This window comes from Thunnus thynnus, chromosome 12 (genome assembly GCF_963924715.1).
Source record: "Thunnus thynnus chromosome 12, fThuThy2.1, whole genome shotgun sequence".
NCBI classification, from domain to species: Eukaryota; Metazoa; Chordata; class Actinopteri; order Scombriformes; family Scombridae; genus Thunnus; species Thunnus thynnus.
In genome coordinates, this window is record NC_089528.1 from 15,015,876 (window position 1) to 15,042,899 (window position 27,024).

The following is a 27,024-nucleotide window of genomic DNA, read 5'->3' on the forward strand; positions in this document are numbered from 1 at the left end:
AGGGTGGTGTCTTATGCACACAATAGCTTATTCGCTGAATTTCTAGCTTTAAATAAAGATCAGTTTATGAGTCTGGACACCGACTTTAACCATCTTTAAAATGTCATTTACTGCTTGGAAACCTGCACATGTTATATGGGTTTCTTGTTATATTAGTGATTAAGAGCTCCTTCTGTGGTTCTGTAGTTAAGACCTATGTGGCTACACTATCAGAGCACTGAATCACTAACATTCCTTGTTTCTCTGCTAGTAAACTTCATAGCAACCATACAAAATGCCGAGTTCTATGTATCAGTTTCACTAACTTCCAGGTAGTAACTCCCACTGCTTCCTCTAGTTTATAACCTGTTGTCACACCAGAGATTCTCAGTGCTTCCCAAACAGGGTCCCAAAGGTGTGCTGGAGAGGCTCAATCATAAAGGCCTCGCCGATACTGCTTAGAAAGGAAATGATGATGCTGGCTAATGAGAACCATTCTCCTCTGATGACTGTGTGCCTAGGGAGCCCTTGAAGCTAATATGCTCTCAAACTGCCATAAAAACCACAGGGCAGAATATGCCAAGCTAGTAAGAAAAAGGAGACCACTGAAAGGCATGGTGGAAGATGATATAAACAGGGATGGAAGGGGGCAGCAGGAAAATGTTGATCACAAATGCTAATGTGGAAATAAAAAACTGTGATACAGTGATTATAATAAAACAGAATATCTGTCAGGTAGTTGAAGTTCTGACAAATGGGTTTGAGTACATATTAATAAAAGGATTATCCCTCTAATTGCTGTTTGAAATGTGTCTTTCCCCATATTTGTTAAATAGAGAACAAAGAATGATACTAATATTCCTCAGTATCATTCACAGATTTTGTCAAAACAAGTCTTGAGAAAATTATGCAATGTTATTCACAAAGTCCGATAAAAAAAATAGATGACTCTGCATATCTGAGTGAAAAAGTGACTCACTCCTCCCACATCCATCCGCAAACCAGACCATCTTCCTGCCCAGCCAAAGCCCTCTCTGATCCTCTTCTTCCTTCTTCTCCAACCCTACTATGCCCTGCGGAGCTCACTCTCAGCCCCTTGAGCTCCAGATGAAAGGCTAAGGGAAATGGCAGTCATACTGGTAATATCCGCACCGGGACACAGCCACTACATCTGCTGGCCAGCCGGCCTCTATGCACGCCAGTCCCAAGGGGCTCGGCTCAGTCCAGGACCTAGGATAGGAAGATTGAGGGGTAGATTGGTTTCTACTCAGCCTGGCAGAGCATACAAGGACCAAATCCCCCACGCACCCTTCTAACCCTGCTCTCTCACGGTAGATTGAATCATAGCTTTGTATGTTGCAATCGTCTTCTCTGATCCTTAACCTTTTATTCTCGTCTTAACCGTGCTTCCATGCCTCTGCGCCTCTTGTACTGTAACTTCACATCATTTGGCTCTAAGGTATTAAACTCCATTGTTTTCATTTTTGCAAACCATTTTCTTGACCCTTTACCTCTAACTATGACCTTATGTCTTCTCTAAGACCCCAACTTGCAGCACTTCTCTCTTAATCTCCACTCTGCTCTCCTTGCTTGCAAGTTTTCCAACATGAAAGGCAGGTGCGTGCTGCGTCCACGGCAACAGCAGACTGCAGTGAGCTGTAGTGGGCTTGGGGCCGATCCAGTGTAATCCTGCTAACACGGGTGTAGGTTGGCCATATCCTGCCCAAGCAGCCGTTCATATTAGGAATGTGCTTCCTCTGCCAGGGTGAACAGCTGGTGCACACCTTTATGGCCTTATAGGCTTTGGAGAGAGGTTCTCTCCATGCCTTTCACATTCAGGTACAAACACACCAGAAATGCTGGAACCTTATCAGGATGATATATGTCAAAGTTGAATTGCTGTATCAAAGTCAGATTCAAGGTCATAATTTATACAATACAACCTTGTCCTTTGGAAATTGGAGTGAGAGAAACAAGGCCTATAGCTGTGTGGATAGCAAAATATAAACTGCAAAATAAACTCATATCCATAATATGTGTGTGTGTGTGTGTGTGTGTGTGTGTGTGTGTACGTACGTGAGTGAGAGAGTGAAAGACACACAAGGAACGGTGGGCATTGATGGATGGGGAGCACAGATTTCACTCTGGTGCCCCTCAGCCTTAAATTCCAAACCTGCTGATTGAGGCGTTCTAGTGTGATTCAGACCCACCTCTCCATATCTTTGAATGTGTGTGTATGTGTGTGTGTAGGTCCGTGTAGAGTGAAATCTATGACTATATTCCATACTTCTAGAGAAAAAATGTTCACAAAACGAGCAGCTGTGAATCTGAAATAGTGTTCAGAGTTTACTTCCCTTGGGGTCAGGTTTATATACACATAGCCAGCTGTTTCCTTCGGTAAGAGGATATGCAAGGAGATACGAGAAAAGCTAATATATCTGTCCTTCTGTTCAATAATAACAAAAGCACACCAATAGTCTCTTAAATCTTTCCATCTTGTCATATTTAGATAATTATGTTCTATGACAGTATGGCAAAGTAAAACAATCATTGCCAATAGCTTCATGCTAATAGACAGGTTTCACTACTGAGCTTCAGAATGTGAGCAATGCCGGGGGTGTCTTCACTTTCTTGATGAGCTCACCACCTGACAGATGGTGTTTGTTACCAAAAGAGAATTCTACTTTCATGGCTGTATGATTCACACTTTTTTTTGCTGTACATCCCTCCGGCCCAATCACAAGAAGTGTTTATCTATGCATTTACTTCTCCTCCTCTGAGATGGAAAACCTTCTTTCTCCTCCTTTTGTTTAAATGTCTTCTCACACCTTTGCCAGACATATTATCTCAACAGCAGTCAAAGGTGGAGCACTTGGAAGGTTTTTTTTAAAAAAAAAAACCTCCCATGTTCCACTCTAAACCCCTTTAAGATTTCATGAAAGAAAACTTCGAGTTTTGTCCATCCTTTTTAATATCAGAATAAAACATCTCTTCTTCCATATATGCCTGTCTATTTTTGCAGATCTGCACAAAAGGGCTATGCCTACTTAGCCAAAGACACAGACAAGGCTGCTGAACTCACGGAAGCAGACAGACAAAGTACTGTTCTACCTTTTGATGCACAGACATTCTGAGTCTCATCTCTCCTAATGGAGAGATAGTGGTCCAATGTGACACTATGGGTCTTTTGGAGATTAATACGTTAATGAGCGAGCTAAAAATGAATAGAAGGAATTGGAAGTAGCAGCCATAAGTGTTCCCGGGTTAATACAGTTAATAAGCCATAGTCACACCACAAAATGTACCACAGAAGAGGCCCTCATAGCTGCAGGGGAAAGGGAAGACATGGTTCATTAAAGATTCACTGATTTATTCTCCTGTCCATGGCTGTGGTCATGGCGGCTCATACAAGACCAGGCCTTGTTTAGTTGGCACACAAAGTACACTAACATGTCTCCAGGCAAGAAGGGCAGGATCTGAACCAAGATCAAACAGGCATGACATCATGCAATCAGACTGTGCTTTCTTTTAGTAGTGGAGAGCAAATTGGAGTATGTGAAAAGAATGTAACTTTTCCAACTCCTGTCTGTAGATTTTTGCATATTAGCAGTCATTTTAGTCGGGCAGAGTACTACACATTCATAGCTCAGCGTTCATATGGCTGCCTACAATAATTTGGCTTTGGCAACCGCTGGTCCTAAATATCTATGCTGAATGAAATATCTGTATCTGCATTCTTGAACATACTTTTAATATGCAGGAGGGCCAACAGTCTGAGACTGTATACATGCATCCTATCTCCTCAGTACAACTTGCAGCACTTCCATCACATCTGAGTGATGATAGAGACAGTGAGTCTGTTCTGTGCAGATTAGCGCTGTTCATTAGCTTGGTAATGAAGTCTCTCTTAGCAGAACCGTGGGCAGTAATGCCCCCTTTTAACATGGACCTTGGGAGCTCTGCCACTGCTACACAGAAGCAAACAAATTCACAAGCAGATGGAAGGTAAAGTAAGCCTCCTACCCCTGCTAGGCAGTACAATCTCACCCAGGGTAGGATTATTATTTGGATTATCAATAACAGTTAAACCAAAATTAGTGAAATAATACGATAATGAGATACAAATTTTCAAAGATCACAATGATCATTGAGGCAGATGTCATCAAAAAACAAGAGGCCAAGAAATGCAATGTCACGGAATGTCAGAAGGTGAATGAAAAATGACTAAAAATATCTTCAAAATGCAAAGTCAGAGAAAATCCAAGACCCAAAACAGATTGCTTCCAAGGCCTGGACAGGAGAGTGTGTGAGTGAAGTATATGACTGAAAAACTGAATTAAAGAATGCTTATTACCAGAGCCTTTATCCACTTGAAAGCTGTGGAAATTGCCTGATCATACCTACAACTGAGTTCAAAGCCTGGCTTGGCTGCTGTAAATGAATGATACGCGAAATGGACCGCCTTTGCGTCACAGAACAAGTGTTACCCAACTCTTGCCATCAGACTTTAACTTTGACTGAGAAGCAACTGACTCTGTCTCATAGTCACAGTATAACAGGGTCTATGTTGTAATTTGTTTTTATAAAAACCAATAGGCCAATCACCTTTCCAAGCAGCATGATTTTGTTACTGGATGACAAATATACTTTTGAAAGCTACAGGACAGTTGAACCTCACCATGATATGGATTTATACTTTGAGCACAGACTAATAGGTTTTGTTCGGTAAATATCAGACAGTGGTTTTGATTGATTATCCCCTATTGTTGGGATACTGGTGCTGCTGTCAGAGCTCCAAGAAAGGCTGGCATATTTTATCCACATCGCAGCAAGGAGCAGGGCAGAAAGGACCTGACCAGAGCAGTGTGTAACTGGGATTCTAATGGCTATTGATTGGTGTATTAACTGTACTGTGGTGTGGATAGCCTTCTCACTACCCTTTGGTAAAGCTAGACCAGTTCTTTTAAAGTGTGCTGATAGCACACTGACTCATACTTGCCGTTGTCATCTTTTGTATGCCAACTTTGATAGAGCCCTTACGCCCTGTAAGTACTGTTTTGCATATATGTATATTACAATAGCTAATACCTCACAGTGAGATTTTGTTTTGTTTTCTTGTGTTATAGTATTTTAATTTACTTGCATTGACTATCTCTCTTTTTCTGCAGTTTCAGGAATAAATTGAGCCACAAGCAGCATCAAACAAAGTGCATGTTACAGAAGTACAATGGGGATATGATTACTCACTGGGTAAGTTTCATATTCACTGGAAAAAAAAAAACCTGATGAAATATGTACTGCATCCTGTTTTCAGCTCCACGGAACTTAGAGGAAAAGGTTTTTGACATGTCAAAGTGTTAAAAATCTATAGGAAAAAATATTTTGGTATATTTTGACAACACTCACAATGCCATTTAAATAAACTGGCTAAAATTGACAATGCTCTATTAGACAACTCTTCTTGACCCAAGTAACTCAAAAGGGATAATAAGTTTGTTCGCATGTGAAAAGACAGATGAATGTCTGTTGTATATTTCTAAGGATATTTTTTAAGCATTTTTGACTTTCTTTTGATAGCAGAGAGTGGAGAGGTGACAGGAAATGAAGGGAAACAAATGACAGATGCTGGAAAAATCCTATTGTGAATTCGAAATGGGATGTGGTGAGTACATGGTCAGTGTCTTAAACACCTAAGCCACCAGGACACACCAATGTCTGTTAAATCTAATTGTATCTATCATATACCTACCATAAGGCACCCATTATTGTATGTGGTTAGCCCTCTGTACTAGATGTGGTTATGTGTATTTGTGTTGGACTGAGTAAACATGGTGCATGTCGTTGTATGTATGATGAGATTGCTGAATCGGCATTTGGCATTACTGCAATTTTGCACTTGGGGCTACCAAATAGACTCAGTTTACTCCAGCAAGGATCTCATCACTGGGCCTGTCTTCATTGTGTTTCCCTGTTGGCTTGCTTGGATGCCTCAGTGTACAGTATTTCCACAAGGCCTATTTACCAGCCACATGAAAAAAAATCCTGACCTTTATACCTAACCTGGCACCTGCTGCTATTGTGTGCTGGATGAGTGCATGTTTGCTTCTCCATGCACCTTTTTACACACTCCATGCTTGTAAGACAATTCTTCACACCAGACTCCTTTGTCTGACTGTTTAGGGGGAAAAACAACATAATAACTAGGGATCATTAACATGAAGCTTCTGCAAGAGATCAAATCTATTTATCTATTTACTAATATTTATAACATTCAACCTCTGCAAATTTGTAAATGTGTAAATTTAATTTAACTAGTGCCATTTATTTTTTTAAAAGTTGTACTTGCACAAGCGTCACTTTTTAAACATTGCGCTGCTATTACTGCTGTTTTCTGGTATTACTTCTATTTGTTTTAGAATTTTAACTACATGAGTATAATGACAATAAAGATCATGCATGCATTCATTCAAATGATTATCATCAAAGCTAACACACGACCTAATACCTCTTCACTGCCTTGTGTGTCTCTGCGGCTTGTTGTCTAAGGATCTGAAGAAACTCCTGCGTTGCTACCTTTGCTGTAGCCTCAAGGAGAAGTTGGCAGAGTGTGGAAATATGTTTTTAAGGTGAATTTCCCTCGCCATGTAGGAGGTGATTGAAAGAGTGACTTTGTCGCACTTCTCAGAAAACAATTCAAGGCTGTCTGAGCTGTAGAAAGGAGAAGGACTGTCTTTTCAGAGGCAGATCTCTCCTTGGGTACATATTACACAAAATAATCTGATTAAAGCGAGTGCACAATTAAAATTATGACAGTTACTGTAAATCATCACAAAGACTGGTGGGGACATCACATGGAACTTGAGTGATGAAAGGAGTGGGCATTTTATATTCAGAGTGAAGGAAATGCACCCGAAATTAGGGCTTATTACAATTGCAAACAATATTGCAAATGGCAAAGAGAAAATTAATAGTAGAAGTGTGTATGTACGTGAGTGTTTATGCATGTGGATGTAGGCATGTGTTACTTACAGGTCTTGTCTGGACCATCTCCTGAGGCTTGACATCCATCTTCATCATCACAATCTGTGGTGCTGCCCTCATCTATTTCCCCACTGCCCAGCTCCTCCCAGGGCTCCATCTGGCCCAGTTTTGGAAATCTCTCCTGGGTCTCCTGGATGACAAACACAGTAATACGAGGTTAATGACACATTGCTTCATGCACAGAATAATATTAGTATAACTGTGTCAAAAGAGGAAATGATGAGCACTGTGGGTGGTATACAGAAGTGAGGGCCCTGGGTGGTAGGATGACGTGTTGCATTTAATTATACATACAAAATATACATCATCTCAATTAAACTTTGTCGTGTTCAGTTCATACAACTACTGTATGTTGAATACTCTAAAGTACTGTAAAGTTTTTAAAAAAACAAATACAGTACACAGCAAAACTGGTCATCATTTTGGTGCGCCATTTATTTGTTGAACATCTGCAATTATTTATTGATATATGTTTATTTCCGCCACCCCCTTCCACTCCCCATTAGCTCACTGTTGATGCATCAAGAAATTCATGCACTGTGAAATCTGTATCACACTGCATCTGAATTTCAACAAAATTCACACAGCATAAGCTTTTCATATACCACACATTTTCATTAGATTATACTACACACCCATCTGTCACAACTGATTAAAGATTATTTGACTGATACATAAATCACCTGCATTTTCACCTTACTCTTGCATAAAGCTGTAATCAACATTTAAACTTATAGATAACATACCACACCACACTAGGACCACATTTCTGCATGAAGACTTTGTCAGCCTGGAGCGTGAAACAGCGCTTTTTATGATATTCCTCTCTCTCTGCATGGGGCCAACTAATTGGACCACCTGCTGGCTCTTCTTGCCGTCCACCCTCATCAAGGTGGTCTTTGTTCCATCGCATCATGTTTGACAAGAAGCTCTCCTGACACAACAACAAATGAACCTTTGGAGTAAGAAGGTAAGAGAGTGGCAAGAATACCAGATTTGAAGACTAGGTGGAACTACAGAGACTCGCAAAGTTTGCTCATTTTGACCATTCTTTAGGTTGTATATGCACACACTATTAAACATTAATGAGAAAGCTGAAAAGATCAATGGTAGTATACAACTGACCTTCATACAGTATGGGCAGAACAATCACTAAAGGCACGTTGAGAGATGAGTGGGAGGAATGGGGGTGGGATTTTCGGGATGACTAATATCCTTGCCATTGACACTGAACTCTGTCACTCAACACACCTGACAGCAAAGGTGACCTTTCACCTTTTGTCTCCTGAGACTTGAATACCCTAAAGGGAAAATTTCATCGTAATAATAGCAGACAGGTTTATGTGTGGTAGTCGCAATGAAAAGCTACATGTAAGGCACAATACTGAAACAAGACAAGAGCTACGCTAATGCTCTGTAAGACTGTACTTGTGCACAGTGGTGCTTTGAGCTACAGTAACATGCACATAGTGACTTTCTTGACCTGTGTAACATGGTGATGTTACACAGGTCAAGGAAGGAAAAGTCAGCAGATCACCAAAGTCATTAAGATTCAGTATCCACTGTTGCTGAACCGCAAATACTTTTACAAAAATTCATGGCAACCCATTTAGTAGTTGATAAGATATTTTAGTCTAGATCTTCTTTGATTGGAAAATTCACTTAAGGTAATTATAAAAAGAGTAGATACCCAGATGGGCAAGGGCTTGAATTGACAAGTAGAAATAATGAAGCAAAAGAAATTAAGATTATGTTGATGTGTAAAGGTTTGATTGTCAGGTGCAATTGCACAGCAGCTCAAGTGGTGTCAAAGTCATCGAAAGACCAGTTATAACTATATTGGTATTCTTCATGTTTTTCTTGCCAAAGTACTGTCTGCATTAGAGGGTGGAAAGAGAAACTGAAAATGATCCTGACACTAGCGGCTACTTTTGATATTGTAACTCATTACATCTAACATGTATCCTAATGCAAATGCAACCCCATTTATTCTGGCTTATGTGAGTGAAATGAGTGCTGTAGTGAAATGAATCATGTAAAGCATAATGCAAGGCCAGGCTTCATGAAACTCGAGAGGGCCCTTTAGAGGAGGCAGGTACAACATATCACTTATGCTCACGGTAAAAGTGAAAGCCATTGACAATAGTTGGATGGCTCCTTTTCACAGATTTACAGTAAGGTACAAGAGGATTATACAGAGAGAAATGTGAGCAATAATACATGCTGGTTACAATTGTGCATTTTATGGTTATAGATTGTGCTCACATTACAACCTGTTGACAGACTTTTTTGTGTCCTGTACTGGTTGTGCCTGTTCCGAGGCTGCAATGTGATATGCTGTGTTAGCAGATGAACCTTTGGTTCGGGGGCTCATTGCTCATAAGAGACACCCTACAAATCCTCTCTCCTACCTCATCTATCAAATTTACCATGCACTGTGTTATGCTGGTATTTCTCATTACACTTCCAGGAAACTTTCCTGTTGCTGTGAATTACAGTCGGAAAGATTCTGAGTTTTGTGCAAAAAGTTTGAATTTCAGTATCTATCCACTGCATCAGTCAGAATGTTTTAGCAGAAGCCTGCAAGACAAAGATAATGGAAGATAGAGAGTGAGAGAAAATGTCTTTCTTGGTTCTGTACAGCAACCATGATAAACCTGTTAACCTTATGTGATTAAGGATGTATGTTATATGATTTTAGTGTGTTGTTTTCTACCATCATTTTAACTTATGTAAACTAAAGTTGAGTACCCTGAAACGTGCTTTATAAATAAAATGTATTATTATTATTATTATTATTATTATTATTATTATTATTATTATTTAACCTTTTTATTATGTAAAGCGACTCAATAAATTCAATGCATATTCCATGAGTTCACAAGTAAATACTCTGCTGAACAGCAGAATGTTGTGTTCCAACACCATCCAGAAAACCAGTTGGGTATTAAGCTAATAACCGTGCCGTTCAGGGGACATTTAACACAATGCTGCTTGGCCCAGCTGTCCTTAAAGCATGTTAATTAGAGAGGGAATCAATTAAGGCGCCGTCGCTGTGGAAACCACAGCCGTGCTGCTGTAGAATTGTTGGTTGGCTGCTGTCCAATGCAGTTTGTTGGTTTGTTTTGAATGTCAGGACTGAAAAACAGCCAGTTTTCTGTTATTTCTTTCTGTTCTAGTTGCAACTCCAATGTGGTAATTTCAAAGGAAACATGCAAGGAACATAATTCTGGTACTCCAATAACATTGTGAAGAAGCAAATTTCTAATTTCTCCTTAGAGCTTAAGGAAGAGAGATGCACAATATTCCAATTTGAGTTCTGCGGACCTTAAATGCATAATACGCTGTGAATAGTCTCTCTATCCCTATCTATAGAAGACTGGTGCTGCACTGAGGACCAACACTGGGTTTCAATGAGTGTCTGAAGCAGTTTCTCAAATTGCCTTTTTTCACTTTCTTCACTATCTTCTTTAAACCAGAAGTACTCATGACATCATCATATTTCAAATGCAGTATATGCTTAACTTTGTGAGTCAATTCTAAATACAAAACAAAAATCTAATCACGCTGGACCCAAAGATAAAAAATACATTCAACAAAACAGAGGATGGTCTCTTTATGCCATCAGAAACAACAACAACCTCTGAAAGGCCCGTCTTCTTGTTCTGTCACACTATAATGTACAGTAAATGTGAGCAAGTGGGCAGAATATTTCAATAGCAGCAACCTTCGTGTGATTAAACACAAAGCAGAAATGCACTGTGACTTTACCCCTACAGCGACAGATGTCTTCTAACATGACTCGGCCTCCTCTTTCTGACATACAAAACGACGCTGAAAATCACGCTACTGTTGGATTAGAGCTTTGCTGTTTGAGAACAACCTACTGATACTGAACACATGCTACAGAATCACAATTATTTTTAGCTGTTTAACTGAAGATACAGTTCACATTTATAGAGGTATGCAACCACTTGATCTGTACTTTACCTCTTGGATTGTACCAGTCTGGCCTCAAACTATCTGATCTATCTGAACCGGTCTTCCAGAAAGATTTTCAACATCTGTTTTACATTGCTGTTTGAGTAGTAATGACTGTTATAGTGACAATGATAGCAAATTTTAAAAAAGAAAAGTTTTCCACTTTAAAAAAGGTACGAATACAATGTGTTTCTTGACTGTACTAGATCATGAACTACTGAGAATATTGCTGGTTGAGAAATTGATTTGTCAGCCTCTATGATATATTTTGTATTATATCTATATTGGCTTGACAGGTTTACAGAGAAGCCATTTCTAGCGTCAGACACAAATCTGACATTTTGTATAATTTGAAATGTTTTCCCTTTGAAGACCATTATTGCATTGTAAATAGCTCATGGTAACATGATGTTGTTTGCAGACACTACAAGTACAGTGGCATTTTTAAAATATAGATTTAATGTAACTTCCTTTAATATCCATTAACATAAACAGGAGTAGAATGTAAAAGTGCTGCAACTTCAGAGAAATATCTAGTTAAGATTTGCAATTGTATGGGCCAAAAGAATAATAAATGAGTGAAAAAAAAGAAAGAAAGAAAAAGACAGAATGCAGGACAGTCAGACAAAAACAAACAGAAAAAAGAAGAGGCAGACAGGGTGACAACAAAGAGTTTAAAGAAGAAAAATAAAAACAAGTAATACTTTGTATTAAGTGTTCAAGCAGAGAGACTGAGCTTGCTGACAACGTTGTGTAAGCATGTGAGGGGGCTGAGGCTGGGGAGCTTGAAAAAAAACAAGATGCCAGCCTTCTTACTTAAGGCCTGCCTTGAAATTACCCTGGCATCCAAAGACAAATCAGGTATTCCTAGAGGGCTTTGAATAAAATTCCAAATCATGAAATATTTTCTAGTTCTCCTCTCACCCTGCCAACTCATTCTCCTCTCTCTTTCTTTTCAAAAGCATTCTTTAGTCGGAGGATGACGGGGATGGTTTGAGAGCATCAAGGGCTGAATTCCTGCAAGTATTTGACTGCATCCTAGTCACACTAAAATCTGTACTGCCAGGAGTAACCATTGACCTTCTCAAGAGTTTGGAAGAAAAACAAGGCTGAAAGAGCATGTGTATGTGTGTGTCTGTGAATGTCTTGCCAACTTAACCATAAGGCAACTATGGATACACATTCCAGTTTTATGTGGAAACAGAAAATCTGATTATGAAATGTAAAAATGTGAAATGCGCTCACCAGGGAATTGGATATGAATACTTTAACTGCTGCAGTAGTTGTGTAAGTGTGTGTCTGTATGCATGTGTACTGTAATATGTGGGATACTGTTGTCAAAGAAATGAACCAGAATCATAAGTCATAATGTTTGCATACGCACAGCAGGACATGTGATCCTTTTCTTCCCTGAAAATTCAAAGCAGTATCACTTCATTGAGGGCGGTCATGGTAAAACTGCATATGTGGACGGAGAAAAGGAGAGGGGAAGGAAAACCTGGAGGAGACTGAAGGAAAAAGTGACAGTGGTAATCTCTAAAAGTCTGCAGATGTCCTCTCAGCTTTTAAATTAAAATTCTCTCCATTCTCTCACATACAGTACAGACTTGTAATGCTTTTGTGTAAAACAAATATCAGCTGAGACACAGTATAAGCATGTATGTGAGTTTGTGTGTGTGTGTGTGTGTGTGTGGTGTGTGTGTGTGTATATGCATGTGTGTCTATATATGTCCCTGGCTTCAGAGGAAATGGCTGCAATTCTCTCTACATCTCAGATTGCCTTAGCAAGGAAAGGCGGCCAAAAGACAGAGAGAAAAAAAAGTGTATTTCCTCAAGTATGAGTGTGACGGAGAGTGGAAGAAAGTAACAGACGGACAGACAGAGACGGAGCATTCTAGGAAGAGTGACAGGCTGTTAACAAAAGTAAATGTTGGTATGTGTACTGCTCAGTCTGATTCTGGAACAGATATAATGTATTGTTTGTGTGGATAAATAGTGCCTGTTATGGCCAGTTCTTAATTAACAGCGTCTTTGACTGGCAGATGAAGCAAGTTCTGGACTGAGTCTGGACTTTTGCAAAAGCCGCACTGCCATCCACAACATGGAAAATGAGTTTTGATTCACATTTGAATCAGTTTCAAAGGCTTAACAACACAGTGAGCCAAGTACTTCTCTGCTGTTGTCCTTTTCCATGGTTAAGGATGAAGCCAATAAAAACCCTTTATACAAAGCTGACAGCCAGGACTCTTGCTTTGTTGACCTTTTGATGTGAAATTCATATTTCACTATGGACAACAAAAAGATGAAATTTTATTCTAAATGGATCACTGACCACCACCTTGCACAATCCTACAATTCACTGTATTTTAATGATAGAAAATATTTTGTATTTCTGAACTTGGATGTGCCTCAGTATACACATGGAGATAGACAATCATGCTTATTGGCTGTTAGCTGCCATCCTAACTCCTGTCTGGAAAAGAAAAGTGAATTAGACTCATGATTTCTAAGTTAGGCTGCTTAAATTAATTATATTTTTATAGCACCATCAAAATTTTCGAAAGTTAAAGCAGCTTCAGACAAAATGACTCCTAGAAGAATTTGGAGTTTTTGGAAAATTTGTTTAGGCAGAAGTGTTCCTGGCCTACACTCAAAGATTGTCTTGAACCAAGAAATGCAGGAAAATTTTCTCTCTACATCTCAGAAATTATGAGATAAAACAAAATGCTTTGTGTAAGTGACCACATGGTGGCGCTATCTGCACTAAAACTTAATTAGTTTTTCTTAGCCAGTGGCCTAACTTTCCACCTAATTTCAAGGAAATCAGTGTGTCATCTCAAAACAGAAATCACATGAGCTTTTGAAAATAAATAAATACATTTCCCAAGAGGTCTGGATAATGCTTTGAACATGTTTTTAAACAATAGCAGAGCCACACACCCATGCACAGCAAGTTAGTACAGGCTGCTTGTGTTACTAACCGTTAGTGACACATTATTGGCCTTGACCTCACATAACCCTAATGAGTCAATCTATCACAGCAACACACTGTGGCGTTGGGCTGTCACACCCTGCTCCTGCCAGGCACTGTGTGTGTGTGTGTGTGTGTGTGTGTGTGTGTGTGTGTGTGTGATGTATGTACATGTGAACAAACTTTGGATCCTGTCAGGCAAATTAGGTTGATGTTGTTAATAAATGTATGACAGTTTGAGTGACAACAGCAGTTTTCAGAGAGCATGTTTCAACAGCTACCTAACTGATGAATAGTTTGTTGTGTGAGATGTGAGGGCCAGTAAATAGTGAAGGCTGCTGCTGGGACATAGAAACAAAAGGCTTTGAAGATGCCGCTCACATGATACCACACCAGGTCACTCACCATGAACACCCAACATTATAGTCATCATCTGAATTGATTGATTGAACTGATTTTTAGATTATTTGCAATTTTCAGTTGAATAATATAGTATTGTTTTTAAAATCCCAAGATTGGTCTTTGCATCTTTGACTTTTCTTCGACTGTGTTTACTTGTTATGTAAGATACCGTTAAGGATTCACAGTGAATAAAATATCTGTCCTGTAGAAATTATTACGTTATTATTGCAACATACACAAGTCTATTTTCAGTGATGTCATGTCATATATGTCATGTATATGAAATAGCTTCTTTGTGGAATATATAGTCTCACTTGAATTGTAAACCAAATGGTTCTGTTTCAAATAATCTTGTAAAGGTCAATATTCAGTCTCCTGTGATTTCATGCATGTGTGACATATAGGATATTTATGTGTATCTGCCCACTCAATTGTGTGTTATTTTATGCATATGATATTGATTTTGTATCTTTACAGATACCCTCCCATTCAATTTAAAGCATAACTGATTTGAGAAAAGGCACAAGAACAAATCTGGGTGTATAAACGGTTGGTTGGCGCTGCGTTCTTCAGTTGGCAGTTACACTTAGTAAAGAGTGAAGCTACTGAAGACCAGCAAAGTCACTGTTTGTTTTCATTTATTCTTTCAGAATAAGACCATCCATCTTTTTTTTTAAAGAAATATGTTCATCCTGAGTCCTGTGTGATTTGTGGGTGCAACATATTTCGGCGAGTCAGCCCCGGAGTGAGTTCTTCAGTTCAAGATCACCAAGAGCCACTTTTAGTGAGATTGATTCAGGTTTCCGGAAAGGATATTCTGAAGCTGAGATTGTCGAGGCAGTAATCAGAGCAGTAACCCCTGGTCTCCACCTACGAAACATGTTGGAAATAAAAAGTGGTTTAACCTTGTCAGTGCTGAAAACCATCTTAAAAGGGCACTACAAGGAGGAAAGCACTACTGACTTATATCACGGGCTTACCAATATTACACGGGAACCCAGAGAGTCTCCACAGCAGTTCCTGTTCAGGGCCATCGATATAAAGGAGAAAATGCTGTGGAAGTCCAGTGAGGGAGAGGCTGAAGAGCACTACAGCCCAGACCTGGTACAGCGCAAGTTCCTCCATGCCATTGATACAGGGCTCCTCTGTGATGCAATCAAGTGTCAAATGAGGCCCTACCTAAATGACATCCATGTGAGTGATGAAATCCTCATAGAAAAGCTCAGTGAAGTTGCAAGTCTGGAAGGAGAGAGGCAACAGAAACGGAGGAGCCCGAGTCTGTGAGGTCCAGGCTGAACTCACCAGCTCTACCCCACCCACACCTGTTGTGAAGGACCCCATCCCCGTGACAGCAAAGGTGAAGGAGCTTCAACCTCAGCAACCTAGCAGTGAGAAGCCTCCAAAGACCCAGGAGCTGATGGAGGAGCTCAAAGCTGGTATCCAGGAGGTGAGACAGATGTTCCTTACATCCATGGAAACAACAGCAAACCATGCAGCAAGGGGTGAGTCCACCTACCGTCCATATACCTACCATCCTTCCATCCACCAGTCCTCTGTTTACCATTCACCTGTCCACCAGCCCTCCACCTACCAGCCTACAAGGAAAGACAGACCCATGAATAGGCAGAGACCCAGAGGCTGTGAAATATGTCAAGAGGCACGGAGAGGAGAGGAGTGCAACCACTGCTTCCGTTGTGGTGAGCCTGTCCATATCTCCAGAGGCTGCAGGAAACTGAGAATGATGGGAAACGGGAATGGGCTGCTGAGAGGGGACAATCAGTAGCTCCTGTCCACATGTCCCACTATCGACCAGAGACAGAGAGAGAGATACTTGGGAGGGAGATACATGTAAACAAAGCCAAGCACAAACAGCAACAGTCTGCCAGTAAAGACTCCTTGTTGGCTACACTTAACCCCCACATCAATTACATCAAGTCACCATGCAGGAAAAAGCTGGTTAGTCTAGTAGGGAGGCAGTGCTTGGTGAACTGCAAGCTGGATGGTGTGGCAGTGGAAGCTTTGTGGGACAGTGGAGCTCAAGCCACTGTCATTAATGAGGCCTGGAGAGCTGAACATCTCCCTCACACCATACTGAGGTCCATTGAAGAACTCCTGGGACCTGAGCCATTGACTGGCTTAGCTGCCAATCGGACAGAGATCCCCTTCAATGGATGGGTGGAGGTAGAATTTAAGCTCTACAACAGGGAGAAGGAAACGGAAGCTCTCACTGTCCCCATACTTGTGTCTAGTGATCCAGGTGTGGCAGAGAGACCCATCATCGGCTTCTATGTTATCGAGGAGATGGTTAAGACACAAAACCCTGGATCCAGAGTTGACCTTGAGACCATCCATACTGTGAGTACTGCCTTCTCTGTCACCGCCAGGACAGCGAAAATGGTCGTCAAGCTCATGCAGATGCCTGACCGGGCTGAGACCAGATGAGTGTATTGAGAACTGGGAGGAAGAGAGTCATCCTAGGAGCCAATGAGGTGACAGCTATACGAGTGCCCGCCCACCTAGGAGCTAAATACAAAGGCCAGGAGGTTTCTTTCACAGTCAGCGACCTGCATCCACTCCCAGAGGGCTTGGAAGTGACAGAGGGCCTGGTGAAGGCAGAAGATGGAAGGAAAATCACCATCACTATACCCATAGCCAACACCATCAACCACTCCATCACTCTTCACCAACATACTGTGGTGGGCCACCTACAGGCAGTCAAAGCTGTGTATCCTGCCAACTCGTCTGCCAATAGTTCCCACACAACCCCCTCTACTACCAGCCACCAAGAAACCTGTTCTGCAGTGGAAGTGAGCCCAGTGAGTACAGAACAACAGAGCAGTAACAGCACAATCAAAGGCCAAAGACCCAAATGGCACCCACCAGTTGAACTTGAACACCTGTCAGAGACCCAGAGAGAGGTAGTGAAACAGATCCTGTATGAGGAGTGTGAGGCTTTCTCTCACAATGAGGATGACATTGGCTGCATACCTTCCTTCAATATGCACATTAGTCTGAGTGACCCCACTCCAGTGCAGAGAACCTACATCTCCATCCCCAAACCACTCCATGCAGAGGTAAAGGAGTACTTGCAAGATCTCCTCAACAAAGGCTGGATCACACCATCCATGTCACCATACTCCTCTCCAGTGGTGTGTGTCCGTAAGAAAGATGGAAGTCTGAGGCTCTGCTGTGACTACCGTGAGCTGAATAATAAGTCTTTGCCTGACCGTCATCCCATTCCCTGCATTCAAGACATGTTGGACTCACTGAGTGGCAGTTCCTGGTTTTCAGTCCTCGACCAGTGGAAGGCATACCATCAAGGGTTTCTGGATCCAGACAGCCGCCCACTGACTGCCTTCATTACACCATGGGGCCTCTACCAGTGGGTTAGGATTCCGTTCGGACTCAGCTCTGCACCTGCCGAGTTCCAGAGGAGTATGGAGAAATGTCTGGCAGGCCTACGAGATTGATGACAATTTGGTGCACAGCTCCAGTTTTGAGGACCACCTGGAGCATGTCAGGACAGTGTTGCAGAGGTATCAGCAGCATGGTGTGAAGCTCGCCCCACGGAAATGTGAGGTCTTCAAGAGACAGGTCCGATTCCTGGGAAAGATGGTCAGTGGTGACGGCTACACCATGGACCCCAAAGAAATAGCCCCTGTTCGGGCCCTGAAGGAGAAGAGACCAGCCACTGTTGGAGAACTGAGAAAGTTGTTGGGTTTCATCTCGTTTTACCGTCCATACATCAGGGACTTCTCCAAGGTAGCAAAGCCTCTATATGCCCTACTCTCTGACATGCCAGCCACAGAACCACCATCAACAACAGCAGCAAAAGGGAAGAGGAAGAGAGAGAGTTTCTGAGCCTCCAGTTCACAGTGCCCCACACTCACCTGTTCCAGCGCTCCCAGTCCACAAAACTGGTGTGGACAGTGTGGGGTTAGAGGGAAACATGAGGGAGGCGCAGGTCCGACAATGCCTGTCTGCCCCTGAAGTTGAAGCTGAGGACTCCTCACCCTCACCCCACCTGTACCCACGAAGGCACAGACATCGGCCCACAATGCTGACCTACAACATCCTGGGCGAGCCCACTTCTGATAGAGACTGTAGGTTTGAGGACATTACTGTTACAGCCATCCATAGTACTCCAAAGCCCAGTGGTGTTTCAGAGACTTTTAGCTTTAGTGGTGTGTCACATACTTCTCATCTTGTTGATGAGCCAAAGGGCTGTGCTTTGATGTGACAAACTTTGACACTTTTAATTTTTTTTTCTGTAATCCACCTATGGAAGGATTTTGGTCTGAGTTATGTGTTTATTTGAAATACAAGTACATAAAGAGGGTTATATGGTTGATTGAATACTTGTTACTGGTTTAAAATACAGTTATACTTACTCTTACTGATTGCTGTAAACATTGGCCTAACTAAAAATGTGGGGAAGAGTGTGACATATAGGATATTTATGTGTATCTGCCCACTCAATTGTGTGTTATTTTATGCATATGATATTGATTTTGTATCTTTACAGATACCCCCCCATTCAATTGGTAAATGAGTGCTGCCCTGACATCTCTGTCCTCATTGAAACTTGGCTTACTCAGAGTTTCAGATTTGGAAATACCTGTGGATGGTTACAATATCTTTTGCATTGACCGAAAATCAAAAGGAGGTAGTGTATTGATCTATGTCAGAGACTTTTTATTGGCCTGTCATATTGCTGCTGTCACACAACCAAAGAGTTTTGAATATATTGTTCTGGACATCTGCCCTGGAGGTAATGACCATTTTACAGTTATTGGAATTTACCATCCCCCATCTGCAAATTTGTGAGGCCCTGGAAGAAATTGCCAAATTAATATCATCCCATGTTAATTCTGAGCAAGGTATTTTGGGTGATTTGAATTTAGCTCTCAAAAAACTCTGCCAGACTACAAGAACTTTGCTTAGAGCTTAATAAATTACATCAGTTAATTTCTAGTCCTACATGACCAAACAAATCAAATCCTTTTAAATCAACCATGATAGATCTTACATTAACAAACAATCCACTTAAGTACCCCACTAGTGCAGTTTTTGCTCAAGACATCAGCAACCATTGCCCAATTGCATCTGTTAGAAATATCCGAAACCCCAGAACTAACATCAATCCTTGCATAATAAAGAAAAGGAACTTTAAACATTTTTATGAGCATTTTTAAAAAAAATGATTTTTATCACTCTGACCCTGAAAAAAACTGAAAACATTTCTGACTGACTTTTAACCATTTTAATAACGTACTTAATTTTTAACAACTTACTTAATAAACATGCTTTCTATAAAATTTTTTTAGAGTAAAACACCGTTCTAATCCCTGATTCTCCCCAAACATTTCCAAAGCTCGCATTGTCAGAGATGCCTTTTGGAAGACAGCCAAAACTACCAATTATCCGACTGGCAGAATTTCAGGCACCAACGGAATAACTGTCTCAGACTTATTAGAAAAGCCAAATCTGACTTCTACTTGGCCTCGCTTGCAAATACCTCTGGAAATGCAAGTGAAATTTGGAAAATGATCAAATCCTTGAAAAATAATTCTCCTCCCTCACTCCCCCCTAAAATCTGCTTTGAAAACCAAATCATGACAAACAAATTAAAGGGGACCTTAAGTTTTACATAGCTTACCTGTTGGGGGCATGCTGGTCAGCTCTTCAGCAAATATTATCATCACTGTGACTGTTTCTGCTTGTACTATTCCTCCCTGCTTTATTTCTGACTGATCTGCTGAACAAATAGCTCCAAATATCTCCATATCTTGTTGTGTCGACCGGTTTTTAGTACTAGTAATGAAACTATGCTAATTCGATGAGGAACATGTTTCATTTCCTGTAAATTCTTCACGATAAAAGTCTCCCATTATTTAGTTATTAAAAAGCTTTTAATATTAAGAGGCAAAAGCAGGAAATGTTGGGTTTTCATCAGCAGTAACTTAACACAACTCTGATATGGCTGTGCCTTAGCAGGCTTCCGGAAAGCTGGCCAATCAGAACAGAGTGGGCTCACTGGGAGGGGGGCATTCAAGAGAAAGGAGCTAAGACTGCCTGTTAGAGACAGAGGCTGAACTGAGGGGCTGCATAAAAGGCCAATATAAGATAAATAAGTAGTTTTTTGAACTGTGAATCATGCAAAGCTACTCTAGTGGAGTGCCAGAATAAAAATATAGAGCTGCAAATGAGAATAATAGGTCCCCTTTAAATATGTGTGAGGTCTTTAATCATTATTTCATTTCATCTGGCCATATGTTTAACAAACAGTTCACTACTACTACCTTAAGCTCTCCATCTGCAGGTCCTTCACCAAATATTGTCCACTCTAGCAATAAATCCTCTTTTATATCAGTAAGCTGAGGTGAGGCATACAGTAAATTGGTTGGTTTAAACCCTAATAAATCTAAGGGTGAAGATAATTTAGATAATTCCCTCCTCTGCCTCAGTGCTAATTTAACTGCAGCACTTCTAGCTCACATTTTTAACTTATCATTGGCATTGGGTAAAATTCTGAAAATCTGCACAGGTTATCCCATTATGTAAAGGTGGTGATCCTAGTGACTTAAATAACTACCGTCTGATCTCAAAATTGAAAATCAAAAATCCTGGAGTCCCTAGTAAATTCTAAACTAAGACCATTTCTAGAGTCAAAAATATATTATAGCCAGAGTGATCAGGATTTAGATCAAGTCATAGCACAACAACAGCTGCACTGCGTTCTCAACAATATTATTGAAGCCTTGGACAATCATCAACACTGTGCTGTACTTTTCATAGACCTATGTAAAGCATTTGACTCTGTTGATCATGATATTTTATTAGAAAAACTATGCTCAATTGGAGTAGATGAACAATCCATTAAATGGTTTTATGACTATCTCTCAAATAGAACTCAGGCAGTCGTTTCCAGCAGTTCCAAGTCAAGTCCCATTAAGGTTAGTATAGGTGTACCACAAGGGTCCATTCTTGGTCCTGTTTTATTCACCATATATATAAACAACATCATCTCTGCAAGCCCAAATGGTAATGTCTATTTTGATGCAGATGACACTATTTTATATGCCACTGGCTCTTCTCTTAACCTGGCCATTGTAAATCTACAGTCTGTGTTTGATACATTTCAGATCTCTCTCATCAAACATAAGCTTGTCTTAAATTCTGGCAAAACTAAATGTACGCTATTCTCAAAGTCACCTAAGAGTATCCAGCCAACTGCACATACTGTATCCAAACCATTAAGGGTTCTGGAATTGAAACTGTTGAAAATTATAAATACTTGGGACTCTGTCTGGAAACCAGACTCACTTTTAAGACTCATGTGGAACACCTATCAAACAAACTGAAGGTCAAAATTGAATTTTTGTATAGAATCAAATCATGTTTCTCTTCTGCTAGTCGAAAGACCATTGTGCAATCTACAATTCTGTCTGTGCTTGATTATGGTGCATGCTTCTCCCTCCACCTTAAAGCCTCTTGACTCAGTGCATCACAATGCACTGCGCTTCATCACAGTGATATATTTCTCACTCACACCATTGCATCTTATATGAAAAGGTTGGATGGTCCGCCTTAACAAACAGAAAGGATCAGCATTGTATGCTGTGTATTTATATGGCTCTACTTCAAAAATTGCCTAGTTATCTCTGCCCTACGTCAGCTCTCAGGACATTTTGGCATTAGCTGTACCTCTTGTTCACACTGAACTTAGAAAGTGGTTTCAAATATTATGCTGCATACCAATGGAATGAGCTCCAAAAATATGATAACATTCTCTTCTTTCACTTGAACATTTGTTTATTATTGTTTATTACATTTATTTATATCAGGGACCATGTACAAAACACATTAATCTCAAACAAAGAGAAAATATGCCTTGTACCAGATTTAGCTACTAGCTAATTTCCATCTGTAATCCATTTTAAAAGGTTGTACTTATGTCCTTGCAATCACACTTGTAATTGCTTTTCTTAATTTTGAAAAATGTATAATGTGTGTCTGTGAATTACCTGTGCATCTGTCTATGTTTAAATTGTACGTTTATTTTTGTACACAGGTCTCACAGATCCTGATCTCGACGAGACTACCTGTTTAAATAAAGGATTAAATAAAATAAATAAGAAATTTAAGTTCCCAGGATAAAGTGTTTTCATATTCATGCAACATTGGTATTCATTTGATGGAAATCTTATTCAAGAATTGAACTGAACTGATTAAAACAAATCTAAATTAATCAAATCGTGACTTTGAGAATCACAACTGAATCAAATCAAGAAATCAGTGCCAATATCCACCCTAACCAAGAACATTTTTATAATTTCACTGACAAACAACCTCTCCCTCACTCAATAATATTTTCTAAATATATGACACCACAGGAGCCTGTAATCACTCTTGTAGATAACCCTTGGAACATGGTGTTATAACTTGGGGGATTTTGACAATTTTGTGCCAGAAACACAAAACAGGTTGCATATTTTCTCCAGATGACAAGAATCTCTGTTTTCTTAGACCTGAAACCCAAGAGGAGAGTAAATATGACCCAGTGTGGAAAAACAGTCACAGTTCACTGGAGTTTTATGAGCTTTGCATTTAATTATAATGGCAAAAATGTTATGCTTAAATTAGAGAAGGTTCATGAAGTTTGGTTTCCAAGATAACAAAAGACCACTGGACAGACTTGTTGCTACAGCAGCAGCAGCAGAAAAGAGCAGCAGAGCTCAAGTGAAGGCCAACTCCATCATCTTCTTCAAGTGGAAAGAATTTGTCCCCTCCCTGTGACGAGCTACCAGCTCAGCTCGAGCTCTTTCTTCATCCCTGCCCTCCACTAACTCTTTAAAGCTAAAAGCCCTTTCTGATTTCTGCAGGCAGTGCAATAAAAGAGACATATACTGTGAAGGCATATTGAAGTCACAAAGTGAACTATGGGTGACTCATACAACTGAACCTACAGTCTCTTTTGATTAACAGAACAAATGTCAATTAATCTATTTCTGTAGTCCTCTATATAGCATCAACAAACTGTCTGAACTAACAAGCGCTCACAGTAACTCTAAGTCCCTGCAGTATCTGATAGATCCAAGGATCAGTTGGATCCATAGAGGGAATGTGGTGAGTGTGTGTTAAACACAAGTAAGACTTCTCTCATGTGGAACCTGGCTGGGCCACTGGCCAAACCAGACAGCAAAGCAGTAGTCAATCTCATCAATCACACATACAACTGGCCTCTGTGTACCGGGTTTTCATGCTGGAGTATGTCCAACTCTCTATCTGCTGCAGCTTTCACCATTTCTAATGATGCTGTGCTTTTGTGAATGTGTGAGTGTCTCAGAGAGGCAATAAAGAGGGAAATAGAAGCATGAGAATGATTGTCTAGATGTTTTTCCCCTGCACTGAATGTTGCCACTGACTTTGCATTTACCAAATTGCAGATTGAGAAACTGACAAATGATCTGGTCTTAATACTCAACATGGAAACAGATAGACCATTGTAAAAGTGTCCCCACCCAAAAACAGCTGGACTGATGGCCAGGAATCAAAAATCCACTTTGAAACATTTAATGTCCACATTAGCAATATTTACAGGCAGAGAGAACGAGAGCGGGAAAGAGGATAGTCAGAGGAGACACACAGGGGAGGACCGTAACTTGGCCTACTCACTTAATGGCCCATTTTATAGGAGGTCAAGAAATTAGGCTTGTCCTGTGTGTGTTTATGTGTTATTACCAGCTTTTACGTATTTGACTTAACATGGAGATGATATTGTTGTGGATGTGTAACTGTGTATGATCCTCTTGCCTCCACTTGCAAACCTGTCTGCCACAGGACGTGTGTGTAAATCAATCATATGTTCAGTGCGTTTGTACGTCCCTGTGTGCATACAAACACACACACACACACACACACACACCCACACAGACTCATTTTGTATGCGACTCTGAGTGCTTTAAGAGGAGAATGTCATGGATAGATGAGGGGTCAGAGTCTGTGATACATCAGCAGCAATTTCTAAATCCTCTTAGTGCCACAGTGCTTTGGGTCTAACTGCTCTCTGGTAGGTAAAAATATACATGTCTTAACCTCATTAATCCCGGAAATGGAGGCTATTCAAATTTGGAAAAGCTCAGATTAGAGATTCATTGAAATACCTGCAATACCTTTTTAGTCAAAAAAAGGGAATATGCATGCACTTTAAAATCAGTCAACTGTGTGTATTTTTATCAGGGTTTTTTGGATTTTCACTGAAAATGACTAGCTCCAAGGATGAAAGAAGACAAATACACAGAGATGCCTAATTGTACTTCTAACATATACACAAATTTCAAATCCCAACCTGAAAGATCTCACTTCTCAAAAATGTCTTCACTGTGAACATCTGCAACTCAAAGAGGTTTTCGCAAAGATAAAAGTACAGGAAAAAAACACACACAAAAGAACCAAAATTAACAACTGCAGAGACAGTTTGATTTTATCTAGTCCATCGAGACATCTCAGGAAATGCATTATTTAACAATGTTTCTTTCTGTTAAGCTTTTTGTTTGTCAGGTTTTTTTATACTCAGTGTGAGGCTGCCAAACATTGAAAATTTCCTGCTGTTCAATAACACGGATCAGATGTTTAAAGAATATATTTATTTATTGATGTAATCAGTAATATTTTACTGGCTCTTTCAACATACTAGCAATAACATATCAGCAGGAATTTGTAGGTGTTGCTGATCAATGCAGAGCACTTCACTGTTACCTCAAAGATTGCTGAGATTACAAACTTGCTAAATAGGCAGAGCTGTTCCGGCTGTGTGTATTTACTGGGAATGCGCCATACTCCTAGGCCCCCTGAACTACCCACTGTGCACAACACATTTGGTTTAATTCCTCCAAAACCTGCAAGAACACAGCATTTGTAACATGAAGGGATCTCAGGAAAACTTTGACTCTCCTGCCTCCCTCTATTATTTTAAAACTGTAAAATATGGGAGATTGTTCCTACCTGATTCAAAAAGTCAAAAAACTACTCATCTCACAATATCCACATAGACATAGCTAATCATTACCTTTTTATTAGTACAATTGTAGAGTGCTGTTTCCAGCTCCTGGACTTGAAACCAACATGCAGTCTCTACTGGCATCAAGACCCGATCTAGAACCTGAACAGTGATAGTCATGTTGTTGATGGTTATGTTCCTGACAGATTATGGAGCTCATGTCCACAGCCAATGAGTTTAGTCAATATCTGACAATGGAGTCTGCCCCAAAAATGCATCAACAATTCTTTATATCTGTAAACTAGTCTCTCCTGATTTACATAAATTAATTTCACAGCCTAAAAAGGTACCAAGGGTTTCCAGTACAGTTTGTGATTTGGAAAAGGATTCAGGTGGGCTTGCCAAAACCAATCAGGAAAGAAACTTATTTTGTTTGCCCACGTGGAGGATTCTTATATAATGGTACTTACTGTTTCCAAACATCTGTTAAGGGCCCTGCATAAAGACAGCTGTGGACAAATGACGACCCTGAACTAGACAACAAGACACGTGACATCTGTATGTTGATATTTGGCTTGTGTTATATTTAAATGACTATTATCTTACTGAGTCTACAGACAAAGACATAGACAGAAAATAGAACGACACCACACTTTTAACCATGAGTTGGTTAAAAAATCCTGTTCCTAACTTTTACCTACCTATCAAAGTAACATTTTGCAAGAAGCTTAAGTATGACAACTTAAAGATATGCTCCCTGATTTTGGTCACTGTTGATATTTGATGTTGGCACCAGCGCTCACAGTTGAGCATCAACATAACAGTGATGTGGGAGGAAATTGGGGGATTTGGGAGTGCTACAGGCTGCTATAACAAAATGGAGTGTGCCTTTAAGCTTGTCGAAGGTCTATTGAGCGTGAAATGGTATTAGCCTTTTAAGTATGGTGGCACAGGATCTAATTCTGAACAAAACCACTTTGATCTATATAAATCAGTTTGGATAGTGACCAAACGTTCAAGGCAGTCACAGGTGAAAAGTCAGAAGTTATCAGCTTTAAAATGTATAAATTCAGAAATTAGTGTCAAGCAAACACTTTGGGAAATCTGCTACTTCCTTACAGTTTAATGTATACCTATTGCCACTGTGCAAAGCTGTCTGTGATAAAATGTATTCCTCCACTTGTGGATGTTTAACTATTTTGAATGTACCTTGGACAGCCTACTACATTATGCAGTTTAACACTGTGATCCTTTGCTCTTATCTGGCACAAACACAAAGCTCTGCCAAGCTCTGCCACCTGGTCTTGATTCAAGGTAGTCCTTTCAATCCTGTAAATGTCAACAGGACACACGCTCAATTCTGCATAGTTACCATGACAACGGGGTACTTGACAGCCACTATGCACAATAGGATGTTGTGGTCTGAAAGAAATGATCTGGAGCTGTCAGTGGCAGGCAGGATACAAGATACACGTGAGCAGAGCCGGGAAAATAACATATGGATGAGAGAGAGAGGAAAGATGGAGATGAAGGTAAGGGGATGTGTGCAGATAAGGATAAAGGACTGTCATGCTATAGAGTGGAATACAAGCAAAACACGAATGCATTAACAGAGAGAACAAAAGACAAATTAGAAAAAGACAAAGCA

At 40.2% G+C, this 27,024-nt stretch overlaps 1 protein-coding gene across 5 annotated transcripts in view; it reads right to left on the minus strand.

Annotated features, from left to right (window-relative positions):
- Positions 1-27,024, minus strand: part of LOC137194156 (glypican-5-like) — a 120,185-nt gene that overhangs the window by 11,702 nt on the left and 81,459 nt on the right. For all 5 annotated transcript variants that reach the window (XM_067605771.1, XM_067605770.1, XM_067605772.1 and 2 more), the window contains one exon: positions 7,009-7,150. In XM_067605771.1, coding sequence (XP_067461872.1) covers positions 7,009-7,150 — 142 coding nt within the window. The remainder of the gene's footprint in view (positions 1-7,008; positions 7,151-27,024) is intronic.